Below are 27,884 nucleotides of genomic sequence, written 5' to 3' on the forward strand. Positions count from 1 at the left end.
ACAAAACAGGAAAACGGGTAGATCTTTGAAGGAACGATTGCACCCGTTTTCAATTTTCTTCAGAAAATATGCGGCGTGGCTTTTGCACACACACAGCAAAAAATAAATAGAGGACAATAAAAGAAGCACTAAAGAGTAGGGGACAAACAGAAGAGCCAGACCACAGAGGTTTGGGTACAGTACAGCATTTATTCCATGCAGTTGTTTGCGCTGATTTAATTCTCCCAGTTACTCGTTGCACTGTACACTGGATAATACAGGAAATTGACAGGATTGGTTGATCATAATGCCTTTCAACAGGAAAGAGGATAGAAACAAGAGTAACAAAGAAACATGAGTCCGATAACACAGGACGAGGCAACAGGATGTCCACAGTTAGAGAGACGATTTCACAGAAATTTGAATGCAAGTTGTTTGTTTTTTTCCTAGTAAGAATGAGAGGAAGTGGGGGTCCCCGCAGATGTACCGAGGTCAGCATCGCGCATCCCTCCAGGCTTCACGCCTCATTTACACTGCGGAGACAGCCCACTGACTGACTTATGTTTGAAAGTGGTTCCTAACAACCTACGATGAGATAATTACTGATGTAAAGTCTGCTAAATCAAAGCTAAATGACGAATGGTCCCCTGCAGGGTCAACGTGACGATGCTTTTGTTCAACCACACACACAAATACTGTCCTCTTCCCTGACCAATTCATTGTGCTTCCTTTAAATAATACTTTCCAGGAGAGAAGTCGTAGGTCGTGACATTTCTGAAGCTGCCTGAAATTAAAAAGAACACTATTCCTCCTCACCAGTCATCCAAAATAAATTAAATTCAACAATCATGTAGGCCAGCTACAAAGGAAAAAAAAAGAAGATCAAAATTAAATTAAAACTACACAACAATCATACTTCACAGGATATACGCCAGAAAGATAATGTTATTAACAGCTTGATCGGATTACCCCGTCATTACAACACGCTGGGTTATTTCACACGAACGTAAACAAGAGTGAAGGAGGAGGTTCGAGGAAAGGCAGAAGGTGTAAGCCTTTCTGAAGCTGTGGAGCAAAAGGCAGTCCGTCCATCGGCGTTAATAATCACCTTGTGCTGCTCGGGTTTATGACTCACACCCTCCTGTAGTGTTCAATACTGATGTGGGGACAGACTTCAAGAGTTTCCTGCTCAACCAGTCCGCTGGTCATCAAGCTCGAGGCTTTGCCAGAGCTGTGCAATGACAAAGAGAGAGAGGGAGGGAGGCGATAATGGGTCACATGACATTTACAGGTGTTTATGTACAGGAGTAACACTGAGATGAGGTCGCTCCGGTGCTCCGTGGCCTCGTCTCTGGCTTATGTTCCTTTATATGCAGAATCTCAGCCGTCTGCACACGCTTGAGCCGGCAGCTTGACATCATTATCGTTAAATTGAAACTGGCTGTTTGTCAGCTTGAAGATCAGATCAGTGAGGATGATGACAGAAATGGGGCTTATTAAAAGCAAAACAAAAGAGAGCTCTCTCACAGATGCAGTATCCCTTTTCAGCGACAACCAGAGAGGTAAAAAGTAATATTGTTCTGGATAACCATCAGGAATTAAATGATGTTAGTCAGAAAAAGGGATGAGTCAGGTTATTTACATAACACAAGCCTAACTGTCGCCATCTAGTGGCTGCCCATATATTGCTCTTGCACAAAACCTGACCATCCCAAGCAGCAAAGACATGGCCACAAAAACAGGGCATTTTAACAACGATATTCAGAAATATTCAGAGAAAACTGTTTCTGCTGGACGAAGAACCGCAAAACAAAAAACATCAGCGCTTTGTTTTGAATCTTTATCATACCGTTTAGCAGCACAGGGTTAGTCATTTTATCACCTTTCACAGAAACACAAAATAAAGATTCCCTCTGATCACATGTTTAAAGATTGCTTTTAGGAGAAGGGTTAGCTCTGTAATCGTGAGATTTTCCATGCATGTATATGGAGTTTACAGGTATGGCTGTTATATGCTAAAACACACCAAGTGCATCACCATCTCATCTTCCTGTGGACGGTCACACAACTTGTCATTAAAGAGAACATTTCATTTAAAGGCTTTTTCTCATACTTTTTTTTTTTTTTTAAACTTTAAAACAATGTCGAGTCCTGACTGCCTTTCAAAAAAAAAGCAGCCGTGCATGTTTGTGTGAATTGGAAGTCTTTGGAAAAAAATGTAACTCTAAAGTGCGAAACATCTCACCATTACACAAAAATTCTGAAACCACCTGTGGTATGTGCTAAAAGCCGCAACGCTGATTAGACTGTGCGCCACACTAAAGATCGGAGATGGCCTGAAAGCTGCAGGGAAAGACCTCGAACCAACCATGCATGCATTTTATCCGCTGAAGACACAACTATAAACCCACAAACAACCAGAACAGATTCTTGACAAAATATTAAAATTAGCATTTAACTTATGATTTTTCTAAATTTGAGCCCCGTGTGGAGTTTGCATGTTCTCCCTGTGTTGTCTCTGCGTATGCAGGCTTCAGGTTCGGTTAACAGGGGATTCCTAACTAGCTGTAGGTGTGAAATGCGAAGCTCCAGCCTCCCAATCACTCCTTTTTGGATAAAGAGAAGGAACTCTTTGAGCTCTTGCTTTTTCAAACCTTTGATTGCACTTTACTACATGCACTAATGTTCCAAGTTATTAGGAAGAAGTGTAGCATTTATTTTGATTTTGAATCATAAATGAATAAACCATCCAGATTTAAGGAGGTGTGTGTGCTGAGGAGGACAGAGGACATTAGCTAACCATAAGCCTATATTTTTTCAGATTTTTTAAATAATACATTTTTAGTTTGGTCTATATGCTTCTTAACCCCTTATCACAACACATGACAAAATAATTTTCATCTTTCAGGAACCATTTGAATTTTCTCTCAAGGCAAAATCAGTTGAGGAGTGCACATGGTAACATCTCGGCTTAGTTGGTTTTACTGTCCGTGTTCAGCCATCAGTACCTTGTGAATGCTTTGTGGTACCGTGACACAACAAATATCCCTGTGAAGCTCGTGATCCCTTCTTTCTGAAACCCTTTGAATTGTGTCTCTGGCACAAACAGAAACAGAATTACGGTCATTTAAAGAGCTCTTCTAAAAGGGCCCTGCAGCTGGGCTGATGGTGAAAAGAGTTAAACTGATAAATTATTAAACATGTGATCAAAGGCACCTGTATTTGCATGTGTTTGGTGAAAAAGGATTAACCAAGAAACTCTTTAACTATTTGGGACTACATAAGGAAGTATTTTAAGAAAAATAAATAAATCTGGCCTACAAGATTCACACTTTGAATGTGAATGGATTAGTGTTTATTTAAGTATTTTAAGTGCCTTAAAGGAAATTCTAAAATCCCACTCTGGACTTAAAAAAATAGCCTCTATAAGCAGCTCTGACGCCTGGCGCTCTCCGCTGGCTACCAGTCACTGTGCTCGCGTCTAGCCAGCTAGACATGCAAGATCCTGAACAAGCGACTTCTTTCTCACTCGTGTTATTGCTGTTATAATTCGCAAATAATGACCATTTTGGACATCGGCATAATCCACCCTGCTAGAAAATGATCCGTGGAACATGCCGAACCTGAAGATTTCAAGAAATGGGATACTGCACCTGGATGCCTCGTCTCCACATCCCATTAAAGTCTGTTACAGCAATAAAACGTTGAACATCAAGGCTATCTGTAAGACCTTTTCGAGTATTCCTGCATGGTCCTTAATATGTGCCGCTCAAAAAACAAAAAAAACAAAACACATTCCTTCATATAATTGGTCCAGTCCAGTTTCACAGTCCTTGAACGATCCTGAGATGAGACTTGAAACTGTAATGTCTAATGGAGAGGAAAGGACTTTGCGTTGTCACACTCACATTCACTCACACTCTCACACACAGATAACTCCCTCAGTAACTCTGCCTGTGACATCTGATTGCTGATGACGATGACGTTGGCATGTCTTTAAGAGAAGGACGAGCAGAGTCAGAGAGGAAGAGTCTCTTTTCTTTTTTCTTTTTTTTCCTATAGCTCTCGGCCACGTCTTTATCTCCGATGCTCTGTCCGCTTCATGCAGTCTTGGGGCAGCGTTTTCATTTCGCGAGCTGCAGAAGCATGCTTCGACAGCTACGTGAGGGCGGGGGGGATCCTGAAGAACAGACACATCCGGTGGTTTCAGGGAGGGAGAAAATCCAGTTGCGAGGCAGGTTGTTCATGCTGGTGTTCACAATGTTTTCCATGAGCTCCATGCTCCCCACTTTACTCACAGTGGGGAGGCGGGGTGGAAGCGGAGGAGGTGGGGTACTGGGACTTGATACTGTAAACTCATGATAAAGCAGGTTGGTCAGGCTGCAGTATGAGCTGAGCGATTGCTTGTTGTTTGGAGATGTCTGTCCACAACAGTGAGATGTTGAAAGCCGCTTTTATTCTGGGTCAGTCACCTGAGAGACCAACTACTGCAGTTATGCATCTCCCCACTGAAAGCCATCATCTTCTGATTGATAAGCCCTTCTCATCATTATCATGATCATCATCGTCATCATCTACACCGTCTTCCAGTCCTGGTCTCTCTCCATCACAAAGTAAACCCTTGTTTGGATTCAAAATGTCTGTTTATTTCCTCTCTGTTCAGATCAGAGAAGTCTCATAGCTCCTGAATTTTCCTTCAGAACTCAGACAAAAATAAATTATGAACGTTAAACTATCTATTGTACATTATCATTCAAAAGGGAATCCCTGCAATGGGTTGCCTGAATGCTGTGCTAGATGAGGGGTGGGGGTCATATGGGAGAGATTACATAGGACGTTGCTATAGGGAGCTTTGTTTACAATGTTTGTCCTCTTATTGCTGTATTTTCTGCAGAGCAGAGAAGGACATGATGGCCTCCAGGCAAGAAAGATGATGAGCCCTTTAGGCAGGTTCACCACGAGGAAGGAGCCCCGACTTTGTTGTTTCTAATAGTGGCATCGGAGCACTCTGCTTCTGACGAATCGCAGTCCGAGTCCCCAAACTGTAGTGGATTCTGAGAGACAAAAGGGAACAAACAGGGGAACATTAAGAAAGATCCAGCATCAGGGATGATTTGAGATGCATTATGATCTCAAGAATGAGGTTTTGTGCAATGCAGTAAATAAAATAAACATAAATTAATGTTTCTTATGACTCCAAACAAAAAGGGTTTGGATTCATTAGTTCCAACTTTAAATATGACAGGCTATTTGTATTGCTGACATATCCACCCCTTTATGACCACAGTGGGTGGATGTGCTGCCGGCAAATCTGTAGCAACTGTGTTATGCTATCATGTGAATATGGACCAAAATCTCTGTGGAATGTTTCTAGCACCTTGTTGAGTTTGTGCCACGAAGAACAGTTCTGAAGCCAAAAAACGGGTGCAACCCCCGCTTCTTTCAAGGTGCATGTAAGATGTACCATAGTTTATAATAAGGTCAGTATGGACTGATTACACCCAAACAGCCCCTGTGACTCAAAAGCTCAGGCTGCAGACGGCTTTGCTCCTGCTTGTGCATGGGGAGCAGCTAAAACCACTTGTTTCAGGCAGAGGATGAACTGATGAGCTGCAGGGATTTTTTTTTAAACTGAGAATCATTCAAAGCTACTGTAGCAAAGTTCAAAGATAAAAATATAGAATTAGAAATGAGCACATTCGATCCCCTGTAAATGAATAAATTAAACATCAAAGTAAAATGATTTAATGCCCTACATACGAATACAGAGTGTGTTTATCAGTAGTGATAGAGCAAAGGCTTACTATTAATAAGTGATGTGCATAGTGTCACATTATTTCAGTCTATATGTAGAAGCCCAGCCCTTTAAACCATCTGAGAGCCTTTATTTGGCCACAGAAGTGCTTTCAGCTAAATGCTCATATCCGCATGCTAAACCCATTTTGGTAGTAATCCTTTAAACAGCCGCTCATGGTGGCGCTGGAGGAAATGTTAGGACACCATTAAAGTCAGAAGACCACATGGTCTGGACTCGTGTCTTTTTACAAAGCTGCTGAGAGCTATCTGGACTGAAGCGGTGGATCTTACCACCCTTCGAGCTACATCTGCATAGAGATTCACGCAAACTGACCTCGTAGCTGTGTTCGTCGGAGCACAGCTTCCCCAACGAGATCTGCGTCTTCACCCTGCGGACGGCACACTCCTTGTCAGAGAGGCCGTCTGACTGGGTGGAGATGTCGATGGGGATGTCCGGCGTGTGGGACAGCAGCTCGTCCAGGTGTTCCTCCTGACTGGCGCTCAGCCTCTCCAGGGGTCCGCTGTGCGAGTGGTCACTGGTGTTTCCTTCCTCTCCGTCAGACACCGACAGGTTCTCTGAGCTGAAAGTAGAATAGGACTGGAAACTGCTCATACAGCGATGAGGTCTGTCAAGGAGAGAGGGGAGAAAAAAATGAAAAGAAAACTTCCACATGGTTACTGCAGCAGTTTCTTTTGAAAATGGCTCCTAGTTGATCTGCTAAAGATCATTTTCTTTTGCTGCAAACTAAATGACCTTCTGTATTCACCTCTGTCTCCTTGGAAACTCCACTTCACTATCCACCTCTCCCTCTTCTTCTTCGGATGACTCATCACCACCCTGAAAAAGAAGCGGTAACAGCTTTTAATTCCACACAAGCACACGTTACATACTCATCGGCGTAAAGCTCTGCTCACCTTCCTGAGCGGCCTGAGAGTGCGGGGCAGTGCAGAGGGCAGTGTGTGCGCGTTCTGGGATGCATCCTGTTCCTGCGTCTCTGTCTTCTTTGTGGTCTCTCCATCTGAGACTGTGTCTTTGTTGTGCGCCCCCAGAGAAGACTGGTTGCCCTCTTGGGTGTTGAGCAGCGAGTAGTGCGGCAGCTCTGGGTGGCTTGATAGGGGAGGGGTCTCCTGACAGTGTAGACAGCCGGGGAAGGGGTGAGCCTGGCAGCAGGGACATAAAGAACCAGCACCAGCGCCTGATGCAGGTTTGGAGCTGGTGGATGAAGTCCGCTGTCGCGTGTCTGCATCCACAGCGGTGGAAATGAGGTCAGGACTGGAGCCAGAAACGCGGCGCTGCATGTGGTCAGTTTGAGGGCTACGGAGGGCGGCGGCGGGGCCGAAGTATCGCAGGTTGTTGGCACAGTTGACAACAGCCTGCTCGCGACCTTTCAAGGGGAGAAAGTTCCCCTCCGTTTGAGGAGGGTGGTGGTGGTGATGATGGTGGATCGGTTGCTCCTGGAGAGAGTGGGTTTCTTCTGGTGCTCCAGCAATGGGTTTCAGCACAGTGGAGAACTCGCTGTGGCTTCCTTTGCTGTTGGCGCGGCGGTGACGAGGCTTGCTTCGGTACCGGGCTTTGCCAGGAGGGGTGGAGACCTTCGGGCTAGCAGACAGCGGTGAGGGCGACGGGAGAGGGTCTACGCTAGGGATGCCATCAGAGCGAAGCAGGTCTGGCCTGGAAAATATGAATTGTATTCAACAGTTCATTTAAGTATTTAAATGACACTCTGACCTGAACTGCGATAAATCACACATCTGCAGCTGAACCTACAGATACATGAACGTGTAACTTTTAATAGAGATAATACGTTTGAAAATCAGACCTTTTGGTGGGAGGCATCCCAGGTTTGTGGGAAATGCTTCCTTTCTTCTTGATGAGCTTCTCCACAGCGTTGGATCTAACGATCGGTCGGACTAAGTGGCGCTTGTAGCTGCCGGGATATTTCTTCTCCACCGCCTGCTCTCTCCTACGGTGATGCACAGAACTAGATTTAAGTCAGATCATGGGGGAAAAGCAGTCACACTGCACTTTAGTTAAACACAACATAGCAAACATTAATGGGAAGTGAAAAGCATTCCTGACAAGTAAAGCTACATCGAGGAATCTGCAATAATTTAAGAAACTCACTATTTATGTACATCACGTGTAAGTCAAAAAAAGCAGAGACTCATAGGAAAAATCTAAAAATACTGACGATACCATTCAGATCATTTTTGTCACTCTAGCTAGCTGAACATGCTTTCAGTTCTGTTGCAGTTTGTTACTGGAAATGTTGAAAGAGGAAATACGGGCACAATGAGAGCAGGATACTAGTAAAGCACAGATGTGACAAAAATGTTTATCGACATACTTCATCAGCTCCTTTTCTCGGACCTCCAGCTGCAGCATGATGGCACTGAGCTCCATGTAGAGGTTGTTGGCTCTCTCCAATTTCCTCTCATAGTGCTCCCGGATGTCCAGTGCATGCCTGAGAACATGCATGAAATGCATCCAAATGTTCAACTCCAGTAACTTCTGCTTTATGTACAAATTAAAAACCATGTCTTCTATTAACAAGCCACATGTCTGCTCTCTTTTCCCCACACACCTGAGTTCATCCCTCCTGCGTCGGATCAGCTCCTCGTCCAGCCTGTGGATGCAGGTGCCTTCACTTTTGATCTTCTCAAAATGCTTCTTCACCTCCTCCCTCCATTCTGCCTGTAATATGGACTTACACAGTCAACATGCAGCCAGAGCATTCACTGCACAAAGAATTACACTGCAAAAAGCACACAAAGTTAAGGTGTAGTCTTGCATTTCTCAGTATTGGTCCAGACCTGAGACTTAAAGTAGGTCTCCTGAGGAGTTCCCAGAACATCTGCAGAGGCGATGTCGAGATGTAGGAGAATCTGACGAAACGACGGCCTATTCCTGGGCTTTCCCTGCCTGGAGTTCATGAAAATCATGAAGGAAGATACACAGAGTATGTTTACGTTCTAGCAGTCATCATATTTTAAGTGATGTAGTAGAAAAGCTGTTTTTGCTCACCATGTCTGTTTCATGAGGATTTTAAACCCGTCCGGGCACGTGGAGGGGACGGGAAGGTGGAGACTGTTGCTCCCGACACCCCAAATAATGGCGGATGAGTCCACATCTTTGTAGGGAATCTCTCCAGTCAGTAGCTCCCATAACACAACTCCAAATGACCTACAACACACAAGCAAAGATGGACAGGTTTCATTGCAGAAACATGACTATTAAAGATGACACTTAAAACATCCTTTTCTATGATGTGGAAAAGCTAAACATTGCTTCATATTTCTTCATCTATTACTCACCAGATGTCTACTTTTTCAGACACAGGCTCATTTCTTATCACTTCTGGGGCCATCCAGGCCACCGTCCCCGCAAATGACATCTTTGTACTTTTATCACTGAGCTCTTTGGATGTGCCAAAGTCTGAGATTTTCACAGTGTCGTTGTGGGTCACCAAAACACTAAAAGATGCACAAAGAGAAAACACAGCAAGGTCAGTCTATTTGGTTAAGAGGAGTGTAAAAAGAAAGGAAAAAAAAAAAAAAGGCAGACAAAGCAGGATGAGTTGGCCCGGGGTTAAAACATTCAGGCTGATGATGATGATAATGCACAAGTTTTTACAGGGTATGAGCTTTTCTTTCTTTAGCACTTAGAATCAGTTTTAAGCCAAAACGACTTCGCTGATAGAGAAGCATCTGAATCACCCCATTAGTCGAATGAGTCTGACCTTTCCAGCACATTCAGACTGCTATTATTCTGCTGACTAATACAGTGTGCGGCACTGCTGCAGCACGATGATATTGATTAGAGATGCAAGCGTGCAGCGGGGATGAGACAGAACAATCTGTCATACTCTTACATGAAGACGAGTAGCTTTTGTTAAATTTGAGAATGGTATTTGAGTTAATGTCAGACTATTCAGAGCAGAAAGGATGGATTGTGTGAACACAGCACTCATGATGCACCAGGAAAACTATGCATTTCATTCCCACAAAAAAAAAAAAAAAAAAAAGAGTAAATAACTTAAATTTGATTTGGGTCTACTACTGTGTTTTCTCAACACAAATGTATAAGATGCTCCTCCGTCAGAAAGTTAATCAGCTTCCTGCCCGACAAACTCACTTAGGAGACTTGAGGTCTCTGTGGATGATCTTGTGCAGGTGTAGGTAGTTCATGCCGCTGGCAATGCCTGTGGCCCAGTCCACCAGCAGCCTTGGGGTCACTTTCCTCCCCGCTCTCAGCACCTCATACAGCTGACCCTGGGCACAGTACTCCATGATAATGCAGTAACAAGGTGCCTGGGTGCACACACCCCTGACACAGAAAAAAAGACAGAATACATGTTAAACACACCCAGAGCGCCACCAGATGAAACAAACGCGTCACGCACAAGGGCGAGTGACTGTGGACTTACTTGAAGCTGATGATATTGGGATGCTTGAGCTTTCGCAGGTGTTTAATGTCCGTCTCCTTCTGTTCTCGCACCTTCTTGATAGCCACTTCCTCGGAGCGAAACTTGCCCAGGAAGACGGCACCCTGTGCTCCGCTGCCGAGCCACTGCAGCTCTGAAATCTCCTCGAAAGGAACCTCCCACATGTCTGAAATCAGGTTAGCAAGTTTTGTCAAAATGACCACAGCATCCTGGTACTTTGCAAAGTGTACATGATGAACTACATGTGTTCTTTAGCAACTTTTTTGTCAGTAATGTCAGTAATACTTGCTTTTCAGAACAGTGTTTTATAGGCTTAAAGCCCAAGGATAAGGATGTTTGTGTGTCTTTCATTTCGGTTTATATAAATGTGAAGCTACTCCTACAAGTTATGAAGAAGTAAATACTTCATATTGGTTTATAGCAGTGGTGTCCAAACCCAGACCTCGAGGGCCGGTGTCCTGCAGGTTTTAGATGCGTCCTTGATCCATCACAGATGATTTAAATGGCTAAATTACCTCCTCAACACGTCTCGAAGTTCTCCAGAGGCCTGGTAATGAACTAATCATTTGATTCAGGTGTGAAGACCCAGGGTGAGATCTAAAATCTGCAGGACACCGGCTCTCGTGGCCAAACCTGCTCCATAGGTTCAGATACCTATAGGTACCGTCTCCATCACAGCAGGTCTCTTATCTTGTAAAACCTTCTTTCATCCTTGCTGCTATCCTTCTGTCCCCTAACACTCATCTCCACCCACTCCACCCTGCCTGTTCTCTCCATTTCACCCCTCTTGTGCATTGCCCGTCGCTTTGGATGGCTGGCATCGGGTACTTAAACACATCCACCTTCACTACTGACTGCATCTTTCTGCTTGCCTCCCTCTTATTCACACACATTTTGTCTTCCAATATTTTTGTTAAACCCTTGAATTATAGCTGAAAGTCTGCACTTTGATCACAGCTTTCAAATCCACAGTGGTGTAAATTTCCACAAATGACCACAAAAATACACCAGAAAGTACATATTTTATAGTTCTTACCAATATTTGTATAAATAAGCCTTTAGCTCCTATAAATGTCTTAGACCTTCAAATACTGAATCATGCTGTTTAAGTGGTTTTAGAAACAGAAGCTACGACCTCTAGCCCAGACTACGGCTAAGCAGCCACGAGATCCAGCCCAGTTCTGTCTGACCTCGACTCATATCCCGTAGCTCTCGTCCAGCCTGAGCGTGCAGCCCTACGGCAAGGTGAGCCTACCTTTACCATGACCTCAATTCAAACTGACAGCTGTGCAGCCTCACTTGCAACAGCAAAGCGGCGAAGCCAGGACGGGCTATTCAATTACAGTTTCAGAATACATTAGGAGAAACAAGAGGGAATCTTTTGTTCGTTTCTCAGAAGTTTCACAGGTACGGGGACATCTGAATTAAACAAAAAGCATTTAGCGTGTTAAACTGATGCAAAACAGAAAGATAAAACCCAAAGTTTACCTTGCTGTTGTAGCTTGTATTCAGTAGAGTAGGTCTTCCCAATAATGTTCCACACAGGCCGCAGGCAGCCAAAGAGCCCCTCTAAGAAGCCTCCCGACCCAGGAGGGGCTCTTTGGAAGTGCAGCTTGATGTCATCAGGGTGATGCGGGAGGTTCGGCTTGCCCTCTCCATTGTGGTCCATTGGACAGTCCCCCTCTCCCATATGCTCGTCCATGCCGCTGCCACATCCAACGTGCTCATGGGATGCCGGCGACCCAGCTTCCTCGTGGTCCTGCTCCTGCAGCTGGAGCACGCTGTTGTCAAAGTGTCCGCCTTCGCTCCGAGTTGAGTCCACGCTCAGGGCTGCGTTTGGTGGACTAGTACCGCCCAACATGGACTCCTCATCCTGGCCAGGCGTCTGCAGCAGGGGAACGGGCAGGTGTGTCGGCGGAGCGAGGTCTGTGATGATCTGAGGAGGTAAGTTGGATAGAGGGGCCTGAGGAGGCTGCGGTTGGGAGTTAGGCGAGCTGGATTTCTTCATGCTGTCCCCAACCACAGTGAGTTTGAGCTCCTCCTTCAGCTTGCCCACCAGTAGACTTGGACAGGAAGTCCAAGAGAGCACCTCAGGGGAGCTGCCCATGGTGTCGTGCATGTGTATGGGCTGCCCAGTGACGATGAGTGGGACGTGTCCTAACACACTGGTTTGTCTAAATGCTGAAAATCACCTGAAGAGAAAAACAGAATGAGAAACTGTTAACTAGATTAAAAACTACAAAAACAGGAATGCAATTAAATACATTTACATAACTATAGTCACCTCAGATAAAACATAATTAAAGCTGTCTGCATGATAGGACCCTATTACGTCCTAAAACAGACATGAACACCTCTCATGTCCTCTATTAGATCTGCAGGGATTGACAGAGCATTAATGATTATTATTTTTAGCTACACAGTGCAAACACTGCAGGGTAAATGATGTTGGAAATATCAGAAAGGCATCAATTCAGTGCGGAAGAGACAACACTGCAGAATTAATACTAATAACTCATTTCTAGGAAACTTATAGGAAACAGTCGGCCGAAACCAATCACACACACCAACCGAGGCTTTTCTATTATCTCTCTGAAGCAGTAACACTGTAGACGGGATTAAAGACCTTGCTGTGTATTAGGACTGCTGAGAGGAAGACATCTGGCACGAACAGCCCATTCTCAGTCTTAAAGCCAACAAAGGCCCAGGCAGCCGTGAACACGGAGGGTCAGAAACCGACACAGAATCACCAGGTGAAGATCTTTACCATCCTAATGTGTCTGTGAGTCAGGAAGGGACACAGCATTTAAAAATAAACGACAAAAAATATGCAAATCCTCTGTATGCACTTTTATATTTGGATTTTGATATTGTGACATATTTGGTAAATGCACTGGTGCTTTTATAAAACTTTTCTACTCTATTTAAGCACTCAAAGTGCTTTCTTTCTGCAAGCCTCATTCACCCATTCATACAAGCACCCTTTTCTATGTCTAACTTTATATAACCTGCTTGCTCTTTATAAAACTATAACTTTTATCCTAACATTTACAACTTGGGGTTTGGTGTCTTGATGAAGGCTATTTTGACATGCAGATTAGACCAGCCCTGCGAAAGATTAACGGCTTGTCCAGGAAGTACCCTGCCTCTCGCCCCATGACAGCTGGGATAAGCATGAACTGGATGGATGGATGGATGGATGGCATAATTATAATTCTTTGTTAATTGAGGAAATAAAATACCAAATCACACTGACAAATTGCCTATTGCATCCACAAATATTACACAAATACTTCCACGTCCACTGATGGTGACGTGGCAAAAGCATAAAATCAAAATAATAATAATTAAAAAAAAAAAAACATTAAAATTTTGTTGTGTTACATAACACTGGCTCACATGATCTGAAGGTTAAGGTTTGATAGTTTAATAACACTAATCAGGAAATAAATCTGAAAGATCATCCAGCTGGTGAACCCCGAGTAGAGATCATTTCATCATGCATACCGATCCAAAGGTTAAGCACAAACATTCATGCTCAAGCACTTTTTGCCTGATAACATCAGGCATAGTTAAAAATTACCAGCAATTTTGCAACGTGACAAACAAAACTATTTATTACGCAACAACAGAACCAAAACTATCAACATTATTCACCTTCTGCTACCAATTTTGCAACTTTTAAAAGGATCGGTCATTTCCTAAAAGGCAGATTTTAAAGAGACTGTGGGGAACTTCAGGCAATGACTAATTTGAGTGCATTTACGACAGTAGGATGAAATATAATAAAAACTATGTTTGGATAAAAACATAAAGTAGTAAAAAAAATTAACTCCTGGTTAATTATTCAGCAGCAATTTCTGAATATTTTTAATATTATACTAAAATCTCTGTGTGTTTGATTACTACTCATTGCTTCTCAAATATAATATTATTTCTTACCTGTGCTGAAGCCCTTTTTCCTGCAAGTGTACCTACATTCATGATGTAGTAATTGGGTTTGTAGCCGCTCATATATAGCAGGTCAGTGTACCTGGACTAGAGGTGTTCTGTACGCACAGTGCATTTTTCCAACACTGCCACCAGGAGTTGCCAAAGTCAAAACCGGTCAAATCCTCCAGGCCGAGGCTTTAATTTGTTGCAAGTGTGCCGCACGCTGTGTTTTCAGACAAACAGATGGCCTTTTATCCACAGTCTGACTGTGTTCATCTACCCAAAAGGGGAAAAAAAGTGAATCAATCACTGTGTAAATGACACTTGAGCTTTTTCTCTTTTAAATCCACAAGGACAAAAATCCAATCATGCCTGAGCAAGCTGTAGAAAACAGAGGGTGTGGGAGACAGAGAGAGAGAGAAAGGGACATAGTGAGAAGCTGCACAGTGCGCACGGTCACAAAAGATCAAAGTCCAGGAGGGAGGAGACAGAGAGGCAGAGCAGTACCCTGGCTCTGTGTTACGTGGAAGGAGGACAGTCATATAGTCCAACTGAAGCCAGCGTGGTTTATGTTGCTCTCTGCAGCACGGTCGTAGAGCTCCTCCACTTGGCACGGGTCAAAGTACAAACAAGCCCTGATTACTCGGCTGCAGATAAGTTCTCTGCAGACAAAGCTGCAACAGACTGCCTGGAGTCCCGACTTCAAACTTAGTTTTAATCCCACTTTTATTCCAAGCTTCTGTTCAATGCTTTTTGCAAGTGTTCGCCAAAAGCATGTACTGTATCCGTGTATCTACTGGACGGGTAACATGAGTGGTGTGAGTGTGGGGCGGCTGCCAGGAGCTCATCTATAATGCAGGCCTGTCTCTAAGCAGGCTGCTGAGAGTGCAGGGGAAGGAGAGAATGCTCTCTCAGGTATCCAATAAATCCGTCCCTTCCAAAGCAGAGACAAACGAGCTGTACGAGCAAAGGCCCATGCTGTAATTCCACCTCACAAACGGCTCTCAGAGCTGGGCTTCTGACGTGGGCTTGCTGTGGGTGGATAAGGCTGACTGGACAGAAACATGCACAGGAAGACCTAAAAATTAACACCTTTTTACTTTTTTGTTTTTAACTAAATCTCTTTCCAAACAACAAGAATCTTTAGTGCCTTTATTCTACAAATCCAGCACCAAGAACAGGAAATGGACCTCTTGCTCTTTTCCATTAATCTCTAATGGAAGATCTCTATGGGCGTAGAATCCCATGAATAATGTCTGTGCTGCGGGTTTCATTTCCACAGGCATTTATTTACAGGACTTTCCGAAAGAGATCGTGACTGAGTAAAAGGACAAACCGACGGAGTGTTTGCACGAACTCGGTGCTGCTTCGCAGAAGTACACAACCCACTTATTTAGCAGAATGAGTAAAATAAAGAAAGAAAGGGAGGAAGAGAGGGAGAAATTATCAGAGGCTGATCATTTAATCCCTCTACAGGGCTCTAGAGACATGCTTGTCCAAACACAGACCCTATTCAGCCCTCCCCCTCAATTTATCCTCCACATAATTCCTTTCATTTCTTGCCTCTCTAAAGGTGACCTAAAGCCTAACAGATCATGACATGTACATGCATAGTATATAGATACAACCTTAAAAGAGCAGAGCAGCACTGCCGGATAAACAGCTCACTGCAATTGGTTATTGTAACGCTTCATATCCGAGTGCATACAACAGCTGGTGGTGCAGGGGGATCAGGTTCAGGGAGCACACATGCTCACACACACACACACACACACACAAACACACATACACAGACAGACGCACACATGCCCAGGGCGTGTCTGGCGAGATCCAATAATCCCACTACTCCCAGCAATTCACGGGGGAATGCAGTTTTTTTTTGTATCACTCAGCAAAAGCCAGTATGGTTGTTTAGATCCTGCTTCAACACTCTGTGCCAGCAGGACGTTCAGCAATACTTTGAGCGTAAACGCACGTACACAGTCCACCCGCAAAACGCGGCATTGCGGGCGGCATCTGCGTCTCTGTGCTCCTCATTAAGAGAAGCCCTGCTGGGACCCATAGAGGGAACCTCCCTTCAGGTGACAGCTGCAACCCCCTGACAAAGAACCAATTTAGCCCCTATCCCACCACATCATTCACACGTTACCATGTCAACACAGCATCCGTCCTGACCTTCTGCTTCCAGTCGCACTCAATCTCATCCAACACTTGGAGAGGCTACAAGCGTGAAGGCTGTAGTTGTAACATGTGCTACCTTGTCTTGGACACAGAATGATATCTAGATCTGGATTTGGTTTTTAGAATATCAAGATAATGTCACTCAAGCCTTTTTTTGTTTACATTTTATACATATTAGCAAAGATGTGAACTGAAATAGCAACAAATCCTCTAAAAACATTCCAGGATACAGATACAGACGTGGATCAGCATCAAAAGTCAATCACGTCCAACTTTAGCCTAAACTCACCTCCGTTAAAACCTGCGCAATCCCGCTAACAAGCAGACAAACTGAACCAATCACGTCAACTCGTCCACAGAGGTCACGAGGATGAGGAAAACCATATCATTCCACTGATCAGTTCTTCAGCTTCCTTTTGAACAATAAGATGTCAGAAGAGAAGTAAACATCTCACTTGATGAGATACTGGAGGTTCAACAGCTGCCCTACAAACAAAATCAAATCGCACACATGCCTACAGCACAATGAGGCACAGCCTTTCACATCCGGTCATTCCTGAGAGCTCATTTCTGGGAGGAAAGAAATACCTGCAACAACAGAGCACTTTCATGCCTCCCACTTCCCTCTTGTCTTGAAACAAACATGAGTGAGAGACAGATGGTGAGAGCAGCGCTCGTCTTCACTGAGCATGTGCTCGTCTTGGTTATTCTGGGTCATAATTGAACAGCTGAACTCTGATGTCTGTGCTTGTTTCTCTCCTCGGTGCACTCTATGGACTTTTGCGGCCTCTGCTTATCTAGTGACTAAGCAATGATGTGAAATTTGTAAACATGCTGCTCATATATTTCCATAAATTCCTCGGAAATGTGAGCTGCCCGGTCCTGATTTGATAGTCGGGGATGTGGTCCGACGTGTAAATCAGCTTTCGCTTGCTATCAAGGCCTGCCAGAGGGGATTGGACAGGCTGCCGTAGGTGGGTGAAAGTAATAATCTGCTGGTGTGGGGAAGAGCTGTGGAAGGGAGAAATAAACGAATCTGGCACAGCGCTCGGGCATCTGCCGTCACACGGCTGACATTTCCCACTAATACCCTTTTTTCATATTCTGATTCCCTCTGCTGACTCACCTGGGCGGACTTAAAATACCTGTTATTGGCCGAAGGCGAAAGCGGGTCACAGAACAATAATCCCTGCCCGTTTACCTGCCTGCTCAGGGTCTGACTGGCGTCGCTGGTCGAATAGGAACAAGGTCGAAGCTGCCGCTAGAAGCCACAGGGAAAGTGCCAGGTGGGATCATGTGTAATTGGGTTTGTTGTGAAGACTAGATTGAGTCAGGTGGAGGAGGAGGAGGAGAGGGGAGGTTAGGTGCATGAATGAAAGTGGCAACGAGAGGCGATGAGTAGGAGGGAATGAAGAGTGAGTAAAAACAAACCCGAAGAGTGTGCTGTCAGCATTCAAACCCTCCAGATGACCAACAGAATGAGCACGACTGTGAATCATTAGCACTCCAAACACACACACACACACACACAACTTGTGCCTCAAATAGCCTCATCTGGTACAAGCCAGAATCGGAGAAAATAAATAACTGAAGAAAAGCTTGTGCGCCATCGACACGTCACACTCTCTCCCTCCAGCCTCTTGGCAAGGCTGCAGACAGCACTGCAACCAGGACACAATGCCTAAAAATCTGCAACTATCTGGCATATGCTCCTCTGCAAAACTCTCAAGGCTTCAATACGAGCCTTTCTAGTCAAGCAGACTCTCTGCTCCCAGTGATGCTTAGCAATAAAAGCTCTACAGAGGTCTATTTATGAATACTAACCACACTCCCACACACACACATCCAGATAGCTGATGAATTCGAACAGACAGAGAGGGATGGTGAGGCCAAGGAGACAGTGGAGGGAGAGACTGGCTCAGAGAAATGTAGATAAAGGGGGAAAAAAGCAGATTAAGAAGGCAAAAGGGACCAAAGAAGCTGTGAATGAGGCAGATAAAAAGGAGGGTGGACTGCAGAATGAGTGAAATCAGAGGAAAAATTAAGACGAAACAGAAAAACAGACGTTTTGCTGTTTTCCGTGGCTGCTCGCGGCGCGAAACTGTACCGACCACGCTCCAGTGGGAAAGACTCCCAGAGCGACAACAAAGGACACAAGAGGAGCCGGCTCCATGTGAACCGGGCCTGTCTGCCCTGCACGACCAGGAGACAGCGGCACGCACGCGCACACACACACACACACACAAAATACTGCACAACAGGGCAGTTGCTGCCACAACAATTCCCCTTGTGCTCTTTTAATAGGGACGGCCTGCCTGGCCCGACAACAACAAGGAGAGAGACAGACACACAAACAGTGACACCACAGACAAACATGCATATTGCAGGAGCCTGCCTGTGACTGACACCGTTATAATGGCTGAAATATGAAAATACACAAAGCCCCAGCTAAAAAAAAAAAGAAAAGGAAAGAAAAGTGGGGCAAGAGACTCTAAGGGGACCAAGTGGGTGTTGTTCTACATGTTCTTCCTTCTGCTCAAAAACAGCCTCTCTAGCACAGCAGAAAGCCCAGAAAATCAATACACATTAGTGCTCCTGTTATCTCCTGGCTTCATGCTTTCCCTGCTTGCTCTTAAAAACACAGCATGCATGTAAATCTAAGCAGTGAACCTCCCCCAATCAGCAAAGTCAGACACTCTGGAGAAAACCCCTCATAAACATGAATATCCAGCTTTTTATTTATTTTTTTTAATGCTCTCTTGCAAAAGGACGGCTGGATGTACGTACGCTGGAGTCGTCCCCTCCTCCACCTCCTCTCCTCTAAAGCCTGGCTGCTGGCTACTCATCTTGTGTAGTTACATAAACATGCTTAGTAGCAGAGGACAGAGGTGGGCACACACAGAGCTCTCCTGCTGCCAAGTAAATACAGAGGTTGATGTAAAGAGCTGCAGGAAAGTCGAACATGGCGAAGCGGGCAGGGGGACGTTAAATATGCAAGAGTTGAGAATGAGAAGCAGTGGAAGGAAAGTCAGTGTGGTTTGGAATGACCGTGACTGTACACAAAATACATGTGGCCCAGATAAGTCAGACTGAGGGGGAGTTATTTATCTATTTATTTATTGTTATTATTTATTGCATTTGCTGGCAAAAATAAAGCAGGTGAGGGCGGGTCTGTTGCCCTGTATCTTTACCTACATCCCACCTGTCCTTCAGAGGGCACAGAGAAGCACTGCATCAAAAAAAAGAAAAAAAAAGAAAGAAAAAACCCAAAACCCAGCAGCGGCGTCACCGCTGATCCTAAAATAGCTCCAGCACGCACCAACGCACGACTGCTCAACACACTCCTGCAGCACTGCTACTGAACAAATACTGACATGTGCTCTATACACACAGACAGACTCCCTGCAGATGTGCGATGTGCAAAAGAGAAAAATCATACCCATAAGCATGAGAAGGACAAGTACCTCCACATTACAGTGCTTCCACTCAGATGAACGGCAAAAGACATAGCATCAGCAGATTACTCACAGCAGACACGGCTCAGATTCATGGTCCTCTCTCAGCTAAGGCAGGGATGTGTGGAGGGGGGGAAAAAGCCGGGCGAGAGGAAGACCGAACTGACAGTCGGGATTCAGAAGAAAGGAAAAAAATAATAATAAAAGAACAGGAGTGAGGGAGAAGGCAGAGGATGGAAGATGACAGACATTCCTCTAACTCCTGCAGCACCTGGGCTGTGAGTGGGAGGGCGGCATAGTCACCAGGACGATGAAGACCTGCTCACGTCACACTTTTCATGAATGGAGCCGTCTGACGCAGGGAGGACGCAGCTCAAAGAGCAGAGGAGATGGGGGGGGGGGGGGGGGGCGGAAAGGGCGGAGCTTGTTGCACAGACTCAGAAAGGAGGAGGTGCAAACGGAGATGAAGAGGAAAGCAGAGGAAGAGAGATGGAGGAGGAGGAGGAGGGCGTGCATTTCAAAGCAGCACCAGCTGGGAACAGAAGGTTAGGCTGCGGTGGCGTCTCCGTAAGTAGAACAAACTGTTTCGGCATAGGAGAAAATCCTTTTGTACCAAATCAGTTCTTTCACGCCAATTGTGTCAAAATCACAAATGTCTGCAGGCTGGATCCAGTGAGGACTATCCATTTGTCATGAAATACTGCCCCCACCCCCCTCATAAAAGAAAATTGGGACAAAATATCTTGCTTTGCAATCACGTCCAGTGGAAATTAATCCCTCTGCAGCGCCAGTGTCAAATAACAACACATGTTCTTATTTTTCAGGCTTTTAAATAGCATGAAGGGTTTGCTAAAGGTCACAATTAGCACAGCAGTAGAACATTTAGAAGCTGAAAGTCAGAACCAATTAAATGAGTTAATCTAACTAAACTGAAGTCAAGATGAAATAATCTCTAACAAAAAAGTGTTTTTAAAGAAATTAGGGACCACCTTAAACACACTTCACCAGTGTGTTTCATTAAATTTGCAATTTCTCCATTACAAAGTATTTTTACTGTTTAAATGGTAAGTTTTCCCCCAGTCTTTCTGTGTTTATAAGAATATGGAGTAGAAAAGATCCCTGGGATTATTGAGAAATATCAGCAGCATCACAGCTGAGCAGGGAGCAGTGCGGATTAAAAGCAATGTCTTTATATGAATATCTAGCAATAAAACAGAACTCTATGAAACACACATCAATATCAACCCACTCACATATTCAGACAAGATGCCTTTAAACCCCATTTACCCCCACAGGTGAGCAGCTGGAAGAGCCACACTTCTATCTGTACTCTCTAAGCAGACTTTCCTTCTCTCTTTGGCCTCAGATAAAGGAAGAGGTGATCAGTGTTGATGAATGAGATTTAGCTGAAAGCACAGAAGTATAATTTGAGCTTTCAACACAAAATAATAACTTGTGAATAACCCTGATTAATATCTTCCACACAGATCCGACGGCCAGGCTTGCTCCACTTCCTCAGTCACCTTCTAGAAGCCATCACTGGAAAGCAGCACTTCAAAATATCAGGAAAACTCAGTAAAGAACAATAAAGACACTGAATAAGGACATTACAGTGTACCAATACCACCTCTGTGATTTTCTCCTACAGAATTACAGTTAAATGAGGTCACATCCCATTCATTACACACATACACAGCTGCACTATGAACACATAAAACCACACAAGCAGTCAGAAATGTTCCTGTAAACTGTGGTCATGTGACTTCAATTATCGAATCATTATGACCATTATAACTAGCACGGGGTGTAAATGCTCTGCACTGCTGCTCTTTCTCTATATTACATAATAACTGTTCCAGTACAGTTTAACTTCAGGTTCCTGCACAGGAGGCTTTATGCATGCTCTCCTCATTTACATAAAACACCTAAATCTACAGCTGAAATTATTAGAAAATGTATCAATTAGTTATTCTACAGGCAACAACAATGCAAAAAAAATTACTGAGTATCTACATATACTCAGGTAAACAAGATGGCAAAAAAAAGTCCACTCAAAGAACTCAGGGCACAGTTTCATACCGAAGTCCTTACTGCAAAGGCCAGGCAATTACCTGCGTGTCACTCACTCTCTCTCTCCTATCCACTCTATACTTCCCTAAGTAACAAAGGCCCAAAATGCTAAAAAATGTAATAATAGTAATAAAAAGAATAATCTTACAGCAGTAGGGGTTTAATAGCTTCAGGGCTGAAAAACTACGATAGTCAGAGAGAAAATAAAAAGGTCAGAACGTCAGGAGAATTGTTCTTTTCTCTCACCAAAAGGTCATCTATCGTCTCACACAGTCTCTGACACCCTCCCCTCAGTGGGCACCATCACTTCGGCCATTATACTGGTCAGCACATGCTTGTGACTTTGCATGTGTGTGAGTGTGTTCATTTACTGACCTGTCAGGTGGTTTCTGACCATCTCAGAGGTCTGCAGAGCGGGAACTGGATTCAGCTTCTCACCTGCAGCATAAACACACACGGAGCGGTGAAAACGGGGTTCGTGCGAGCAACATGTTCCACTTTAAAGGCTTAAATAAGGACAATGCACTGTAAGCATGATGCGCAATTGGAAATGCTGCCAACTGCAACATTTCCACAGTGACATTAATAAATCAACTCAACGGATGAGTCACCAGATGAGAACGACACCCCCCTTTCCCCAGACTGCTGAGGGAAGGAGGTGCAACTAGGGCAAAGACAAGTAGCGGTGGTGTATCTGTCTGTGAGTTTGTGTGTGAGGAAATGGCACAGACTGACACTGACTGCAGCCAGAGGGAGTACATCAAAAAAGACTGATAGAGAGGGAGGCCTGCGGGTGAAAGGAAAAGCTCGGGGAACAGATGATCCCCCGAGTGCTCTTGTTTCAGGCCAAAACCTCTGGGGAAGAGGATGCTGGGGAAGGGCAGCAGGAATGTAATGATGCATTGAGAGTGGGGGGGGGGGGGGGGGGGTGGGGGTTGGGATATTGGAGCCGCATTGTCCAATCTCTATCGTAAAGCCACACCCCAGCAGGGGCCCCTGCCAGAGGAGGCAGCCTGGTATCCTGGGGCAAATAGAGGCAGAGGCGTCCAAACACTGCCTATAAATGGCGTGAAATGAGTCACGGTGCAGATGGCTGTGGATGTAAGCTCTGACATTAGGGAACGGTGAGTGTGTACTACTGGATTTGTTAAAACTGCACTTTTGTGATGCACGGTTTAATAAGTGATATGTCAAGCAGTCATCCCGCCCCCGACGGGAGAGAGAAAGTGAAAGGTATTCTTGCTGTGCGGGTAAAGATACACAAGAGTTCTGGTTAAATATTGACAAAAAGGGACTTTCAAGTATCAACGGGGAGCTGGAATAAAATTTTGGCTCTGTTTGTTTAGCGGGGACAACAAACTCTGCTCTAAAGCTGAAACTGAATTACAAAAACACGCCAGAAAGACCCCGAAACAGAAAGTCTTAAATCCGCTGCTTCAGTTGAGTTTAAGACATGTCTTCTATAAAATCCTCTAGTAAATAATGGTAAAAAATATAAGTTGAAATGTCTTTTCCCACAAAAACACAACCTACACTTTTGGAGCTTTATAATAAATACAGTTATAAAGTCATAGCATGATTACAGCCATTGAAAGCCTCTGTGTCTGTTTGAGCAGTGATATGTTCCCGTAGATTTATTGAGACATAAATTCAAATTGCTTTGTGGTGTATTTAAGGACACCACAAAGCAGCACAAAAACTTAAAACACTGTGAGTCAAGGCTAAAATCAGACCTTGCCTTTACATTTAAAATAATTGTCTCATTTAATTTCCTCCATCTAACTTTGCTAATAAGTCTTGAATTCATTTTAATGTTAATGTTCCTCAAACTGAAACTTTTGGTTCAGGTTTTCTCCTGAAATGCTCACAATTTTCATCTCAGCAATGCATGAAGCACAAATAAAAAGGTTACAATGATAAAGTCATTCAAAAAAAAATTCAACAAGTACAAGACTGCACCATGTAGATCAAAGCAATGCACAGTACTTTACCAAGGTTCAACATAAATTTTACAACTAACTAGAGCTGGGCGATAGAACGATAACGATATATATTGCGAAATAACTTCTTCTCGATAGAAAAATTAAACTATTGCGATAGACCTCACCGTTTCTAAGTGGAATTGACAATTTAGTAGTCTGTTTCGTTTGTTCCATTTTGAAACTTAAACGCTTTAGAGGCTGCCTTTTGTGTAGTTTGCAATATTTGCCTTTATTTATCTGAAAAAGTCTCATGTTCCTTAAGTACATCTACCCTGTTGAACTTATTATGGGGAATAAATATTTAAATCAAAACAAGCTGCTGATTATTTCACATTTTACTTGTGAGCAACGGCACATTTAAATCTTACAAATATAGTTATTTGGCTTATGTTGTGATATAGATCGTTATCGCCTGAAACGGAAAAAAAACAAAAACATATCGTGATATGAAAAAAATCTTATATCGCCCAGCTCTACTCCTAACACAACTTTGACCGTTTGCAGTGCCAGTCAAAGGTTTGGACACTCTCAGTGATACTGGAGTATTTCTTAGCCTTTCATTACATTGACTTGCATTAAATAATCACAGCAACAACTACTGAGTTCTTCAGTGACTACAGCAAGTTTAGCTTTCTTCACCAGCTCAACTTGCAGTGGGTCAGTGAAGTGTAACATAAAACTGTGCCTTCTTCCATATCATCTGCTCCTAGCTTATTTTTCTAATAACTGTTTGGGATAAATCATCAACAGCCAAGTGAGAGGAAAACTGAAGCACAAATTCACCTTTAAAGACACCCAGGTCAATGTGGGGCGCCTCGAATGCTTACAAACTTTAATCCTCAGCAGTGGCAATGTGCAGAGTCTGCAGTGGCTGTAGGACAGACCTGACCTCCCTAAGGGGGCCCCACCTGGCTCCATTCACTCCTGTTCCAAGCAGCTTACATGATTCTGTTTAAACAAACCTCATGACAACATTGCAACCCACTCAATGGAAACAAAGAGGAGTTATCCTTCTGATAGCAAACAAAGGAGGGGAAAAAAGGAGAAAGACAACCAGACAGCAGTAAATGGAGAAAATAATAATGATTAATTATAATGCTAATTTACTAACGTAACCAGGGAGCTCAACTTCCACTAACATCACAAATTGTTAAAGCTTTTATTTACACACACATAATGCCTTCAGTATGAATCTGAACAGAAAAAAAACAAGTTCAAAAACAAGTTCAAAATCCATCAATCCATTCATTCGCTTCCACTTTTCTTCTCACATTCACTCCTGCATTCATATCTAGGGCTGTGCGATATGACCAAAATCTCATATCCCGATATAAAACATCTATCATCCGATAATGATATAAATCACAAAAAATTTAATATTTTCTGTAAATTCTGCGAATCTCGGGTAGGTGCACTGTTTCCAGCTAGGCGTCTTGTACCTGGAGTCAAGTGTTTTAACCGATGCATGAAACTACACGTTTTTAGACATAGGTTGTAACGGTCCTTTGTGAGTAATTATTACACGGCGTGCTGCGGGGAAAGCCTGTTCTAACGTTTGAGTCTAAGGTTTATTTTTTAGCACCTGACGGCTCTTATTTTGCTTCTCATCCGTCAATACTCTGCATACTTTTTCACGTGATTGCGTTTACTTTGAAAATTCTCAACAGGATCTTGAGCTTTATTGTGAAAGGGTTATGTGGAAAATAAACAAGCGGACATGCGGTGGTTTTACCGTCGTTGTTGCTAATGACCACCCATAAAAACAGGCGCTTGTCCGTCTGTAGTGTGGTTATATTAAATATAAGAGAAAGAGAGAACTTTAATTAATATAGCCACTACAGTGACCATCAGAAAAATATTGTCGTAAACAGTTAAACGATAGCGTAAAATGAAACGATAGACGTTTTTATATCCATCCATATATATCGTTATATCGAACAGCCCTATTCATACCTATGGGCAATTTAGTATTTCTACTTAACCCCACTAACTGCATGTCTTTGGACTGTGGGAGGAAGCCAGAGAACCTGAGGAGAACCCACGCAAACATGGGGAGAACATGCAAACTCCGCACATAAAGACCCTGGCCTGATGGTGAAATTGAACTCAGCACCGTTTTGCAGTGAGGCAACAGTGCTAACCACCAAGGCTGGACACTGTGCTGCCGAGCACAAAGTTCAAAATCATTTACAGCATTTTTCAATGAGCACATTTTACAACACACTGCATTTTTTCCTCTTGTCATGTAGCTGCACAGTTAAGTTTATTCTTGCTACAAATTATGTTAAAACATTTTAAAAAGTACTCTTCTGTCCAACAAATAAAAAGCGTATTTCAGTTAGTGAGGTTATGGTGATGACTTTCGTCTCAAGGGCAAATGATCAGATCTGTGGTGTCTAGCCTTGATTGATCGCCACCAAAAACCACAGCAAAAACTGTTTAAAATGCATAAGTGGGTTATCGTTTATTGACTTTTATGATAACTTTTATCATATCAGTGAAGCCCCTAGTTAAGGAAATCTAAAACAAGATCATGAAATCTTTCAGAGTACAGGATATCAAATGGAAGAAATAAAGAAGGACAAAAACAAACAAAAATCAAAGACGTAACTAGAGAATATTTGGGGTTTTGTACTCAAGTTGTATTCAATATTTACTACAACCTCCTCACATCCTGCGGCCTATTACTTGATTCAGTTTAGTACAGTGTTTCATACCTTGGTAAACAATAGTGACTATCATGTCAAGCTGTAAAATAAACTCACTGCACCATATGAGGACATACTTTCTTAACGACATTTACTTTCTATTCAAAGATGATTCTTAGTTCTTCTACTTATCAGGTCCAAAATGTAAATGTTCAGATCTATGGAAGATTATTCCTACCACAGAATTTTTCATTTATTTTTCTTTTTGCCGTTCTGGAGTCAAAACAAGTACGCAAGTTAAAATTTTGGGATATCTAACCTTAATTAACAATAACCCAAATTTTCAAGCTAGGTAAAGGTTTTAAATGCATCTAAACTAAAAACAACTCATTTTCCCATCCCTCAGATTTTTGTATGTTCCCTCCGCTGATTGCACAGCGAGAACAGTAAATGATAACAATCTGTCCAGTTTCTTTCTTCCTCAGTTTATAGACGTTTTGAATACTTAGACAACCTCTTCAAAATTTCCAAAGCAAATAAATTCACAGAGTCTGACCTCCGTTTCTCAGTTAACCTCATTCCAGCGGTTGCAGCTGCCTCCTGCTCCGCCTCCATCACCGGCACACACGAGGAGCCGGTCGGCGCTCCATGTGTGTCCTGGCTTTGCCTCCGAGTGCGACGGAGCTGTAAACCACACTGGCTCACCTCTGTTATGCACACTCATTACTATTTCACCAGCAGGGGAACAGCAGCACTGACAGCTCCTGTGTCCTCCACATTAATAAGAGAAAAAGCAGCATCGCGCACATAAGCTTACAGCGGTTTACCTTTCAACCTGCCAGCGCAGACACGCACACACAGCTATGATTACAGACAAACACTTCCATCAAAGTTCAGCATATTTACTTACTGTGCATGGAAAGAAAATAATGCAACCCATCGCTATCGCCACAAAAACCTCCACACTTAAGCAAACAACCACCTGTCATAAAAGCAGGGTGAACAAAAGCATTGTTCAGCTCCCCGGCAGATGAAAGAGAAAATCTTTATGTACTTCTCTTTATCAAGGATTACATCATTTCCTTTCATGAACACTTTTTATTATTATTATTTGGGAAGTCTTTAAACATTTATCCTCTTCTTCAGTCTTGTGTACGCATCTCTAGACATATTTAACTTTATATTTAAAAAGACTTAGCTTGAGCAGGAATTTATATTTGTTTCAGCCACAAAAGTAGACTTCACCCTAAACAGAGCTGTCATTAATACTGAGGACATAACATGAAGCCATGAATATCAGCGTTTGGACTGATGAGGGATGAATGGGTTTGCATAAACAAACAAATACTGGGGGTTCAATTTAGCTTAAATTTGACACGAGAGACATGAGATTGG

General features: G+C 43.4%; 1 protein-coding gene across 6 annotated transcripts in view; it reads right to left on the bottom strand.

Moving 5' to 3' along the window:
- Positions 1-169: 169 nt before the first annotated feature.
- Positions 170-27,884, bottom strand: part of map3k13 (mitogen-activated protein kinase kinase kinase 13) — a 37,518-nt gene continuing 9,803 nt past the window's right edge. Inside the window, exons 1-15 of one of the 6 annotated variants that reach the window (XM_086266159.1) lie at positions 14,163-14,532; positions 12,847-13,000; positions 11,709-12,412; positions 10,203-10,386; positions 9,911-10,102; positions 9,091-9,249; positions 8,801-8,959; positions 8,590-8,698; positions 8,361-8,470; positions 8,124-8,240; positions 7,596-7,757; positions 6,691-7,447; positions 6,543-6,613; positions 6,110-6,401; positions 170-5,033 (exon numbers count right to left, since the gene is read on the bottom strand). In XM_086266159.1, the coding sequence (XP_086122285.1) occupies positions 4,932-5,033; positions 6,110-6,401; positions 6,543-6,613; positions 6,691-7,447; positions 7,596-7,757; positions 8,124-8,240; positions 8,361-8,470; positions 8,590-8,698; positions 8,801-8,959; positions 9,091-9,249; positions 9,911-10,102; positions 10,203-10,386; positions 11,709-12,339 (3,045 nt within the window). In that variant the 5' untranslated portion in view covers positions 12,340-12,412; positions 12,847-13,000; positions 14,163-14,532 and the 3' untranslated portion in view covers positions 170-4,931. Of the gene's footprint in view, positions 5,034-6,109; positions 6,402-6,542; positions 6,614-6,690; positions 7,448-7,595; positions 7,758-8,123; positions 8,241-8,360; positions 8,471-8,589; positions 8,699-8,800; positions 8,960-9,090; positions 9,250-9,910; positions 10,103-10,202; positions 10,387-11,708; positions 12,413-12,846; positions 13,001-14,162; positions 14,533-19,862; positions 20,122-22,234; positions 22,298-27,884 lie in introns of those variants that run through there. The other 5 variants (XM_086266163.1, XM_086266158.1, XM_086266160.1 and 2 more) reach the window with 5 other exon arrangements.

The sequence above is a fragment of the Aulonocara sp. 'chitande type north' Nkhata Bay genome, linkage group LG16 (assembly GCF_057382095.1).
Source record: "Aulonocara sp. 'chitande type north' Nkhata Bay isolate Kocher_YH1m ecotype deep benthic linkage group LG16, A_spYH_male_GT1.1, whole genome shotgun sequence".
In the NCBI taxonomy this organism is placed as follows: domain Eukaryota; kingdom Metazoa; phylum Chordata; class Actinopteri; order Cichliformes; family Cichlidae; genus Aulonocara; species Aulonocara sp. 'chitande type north' Nkhata Bay.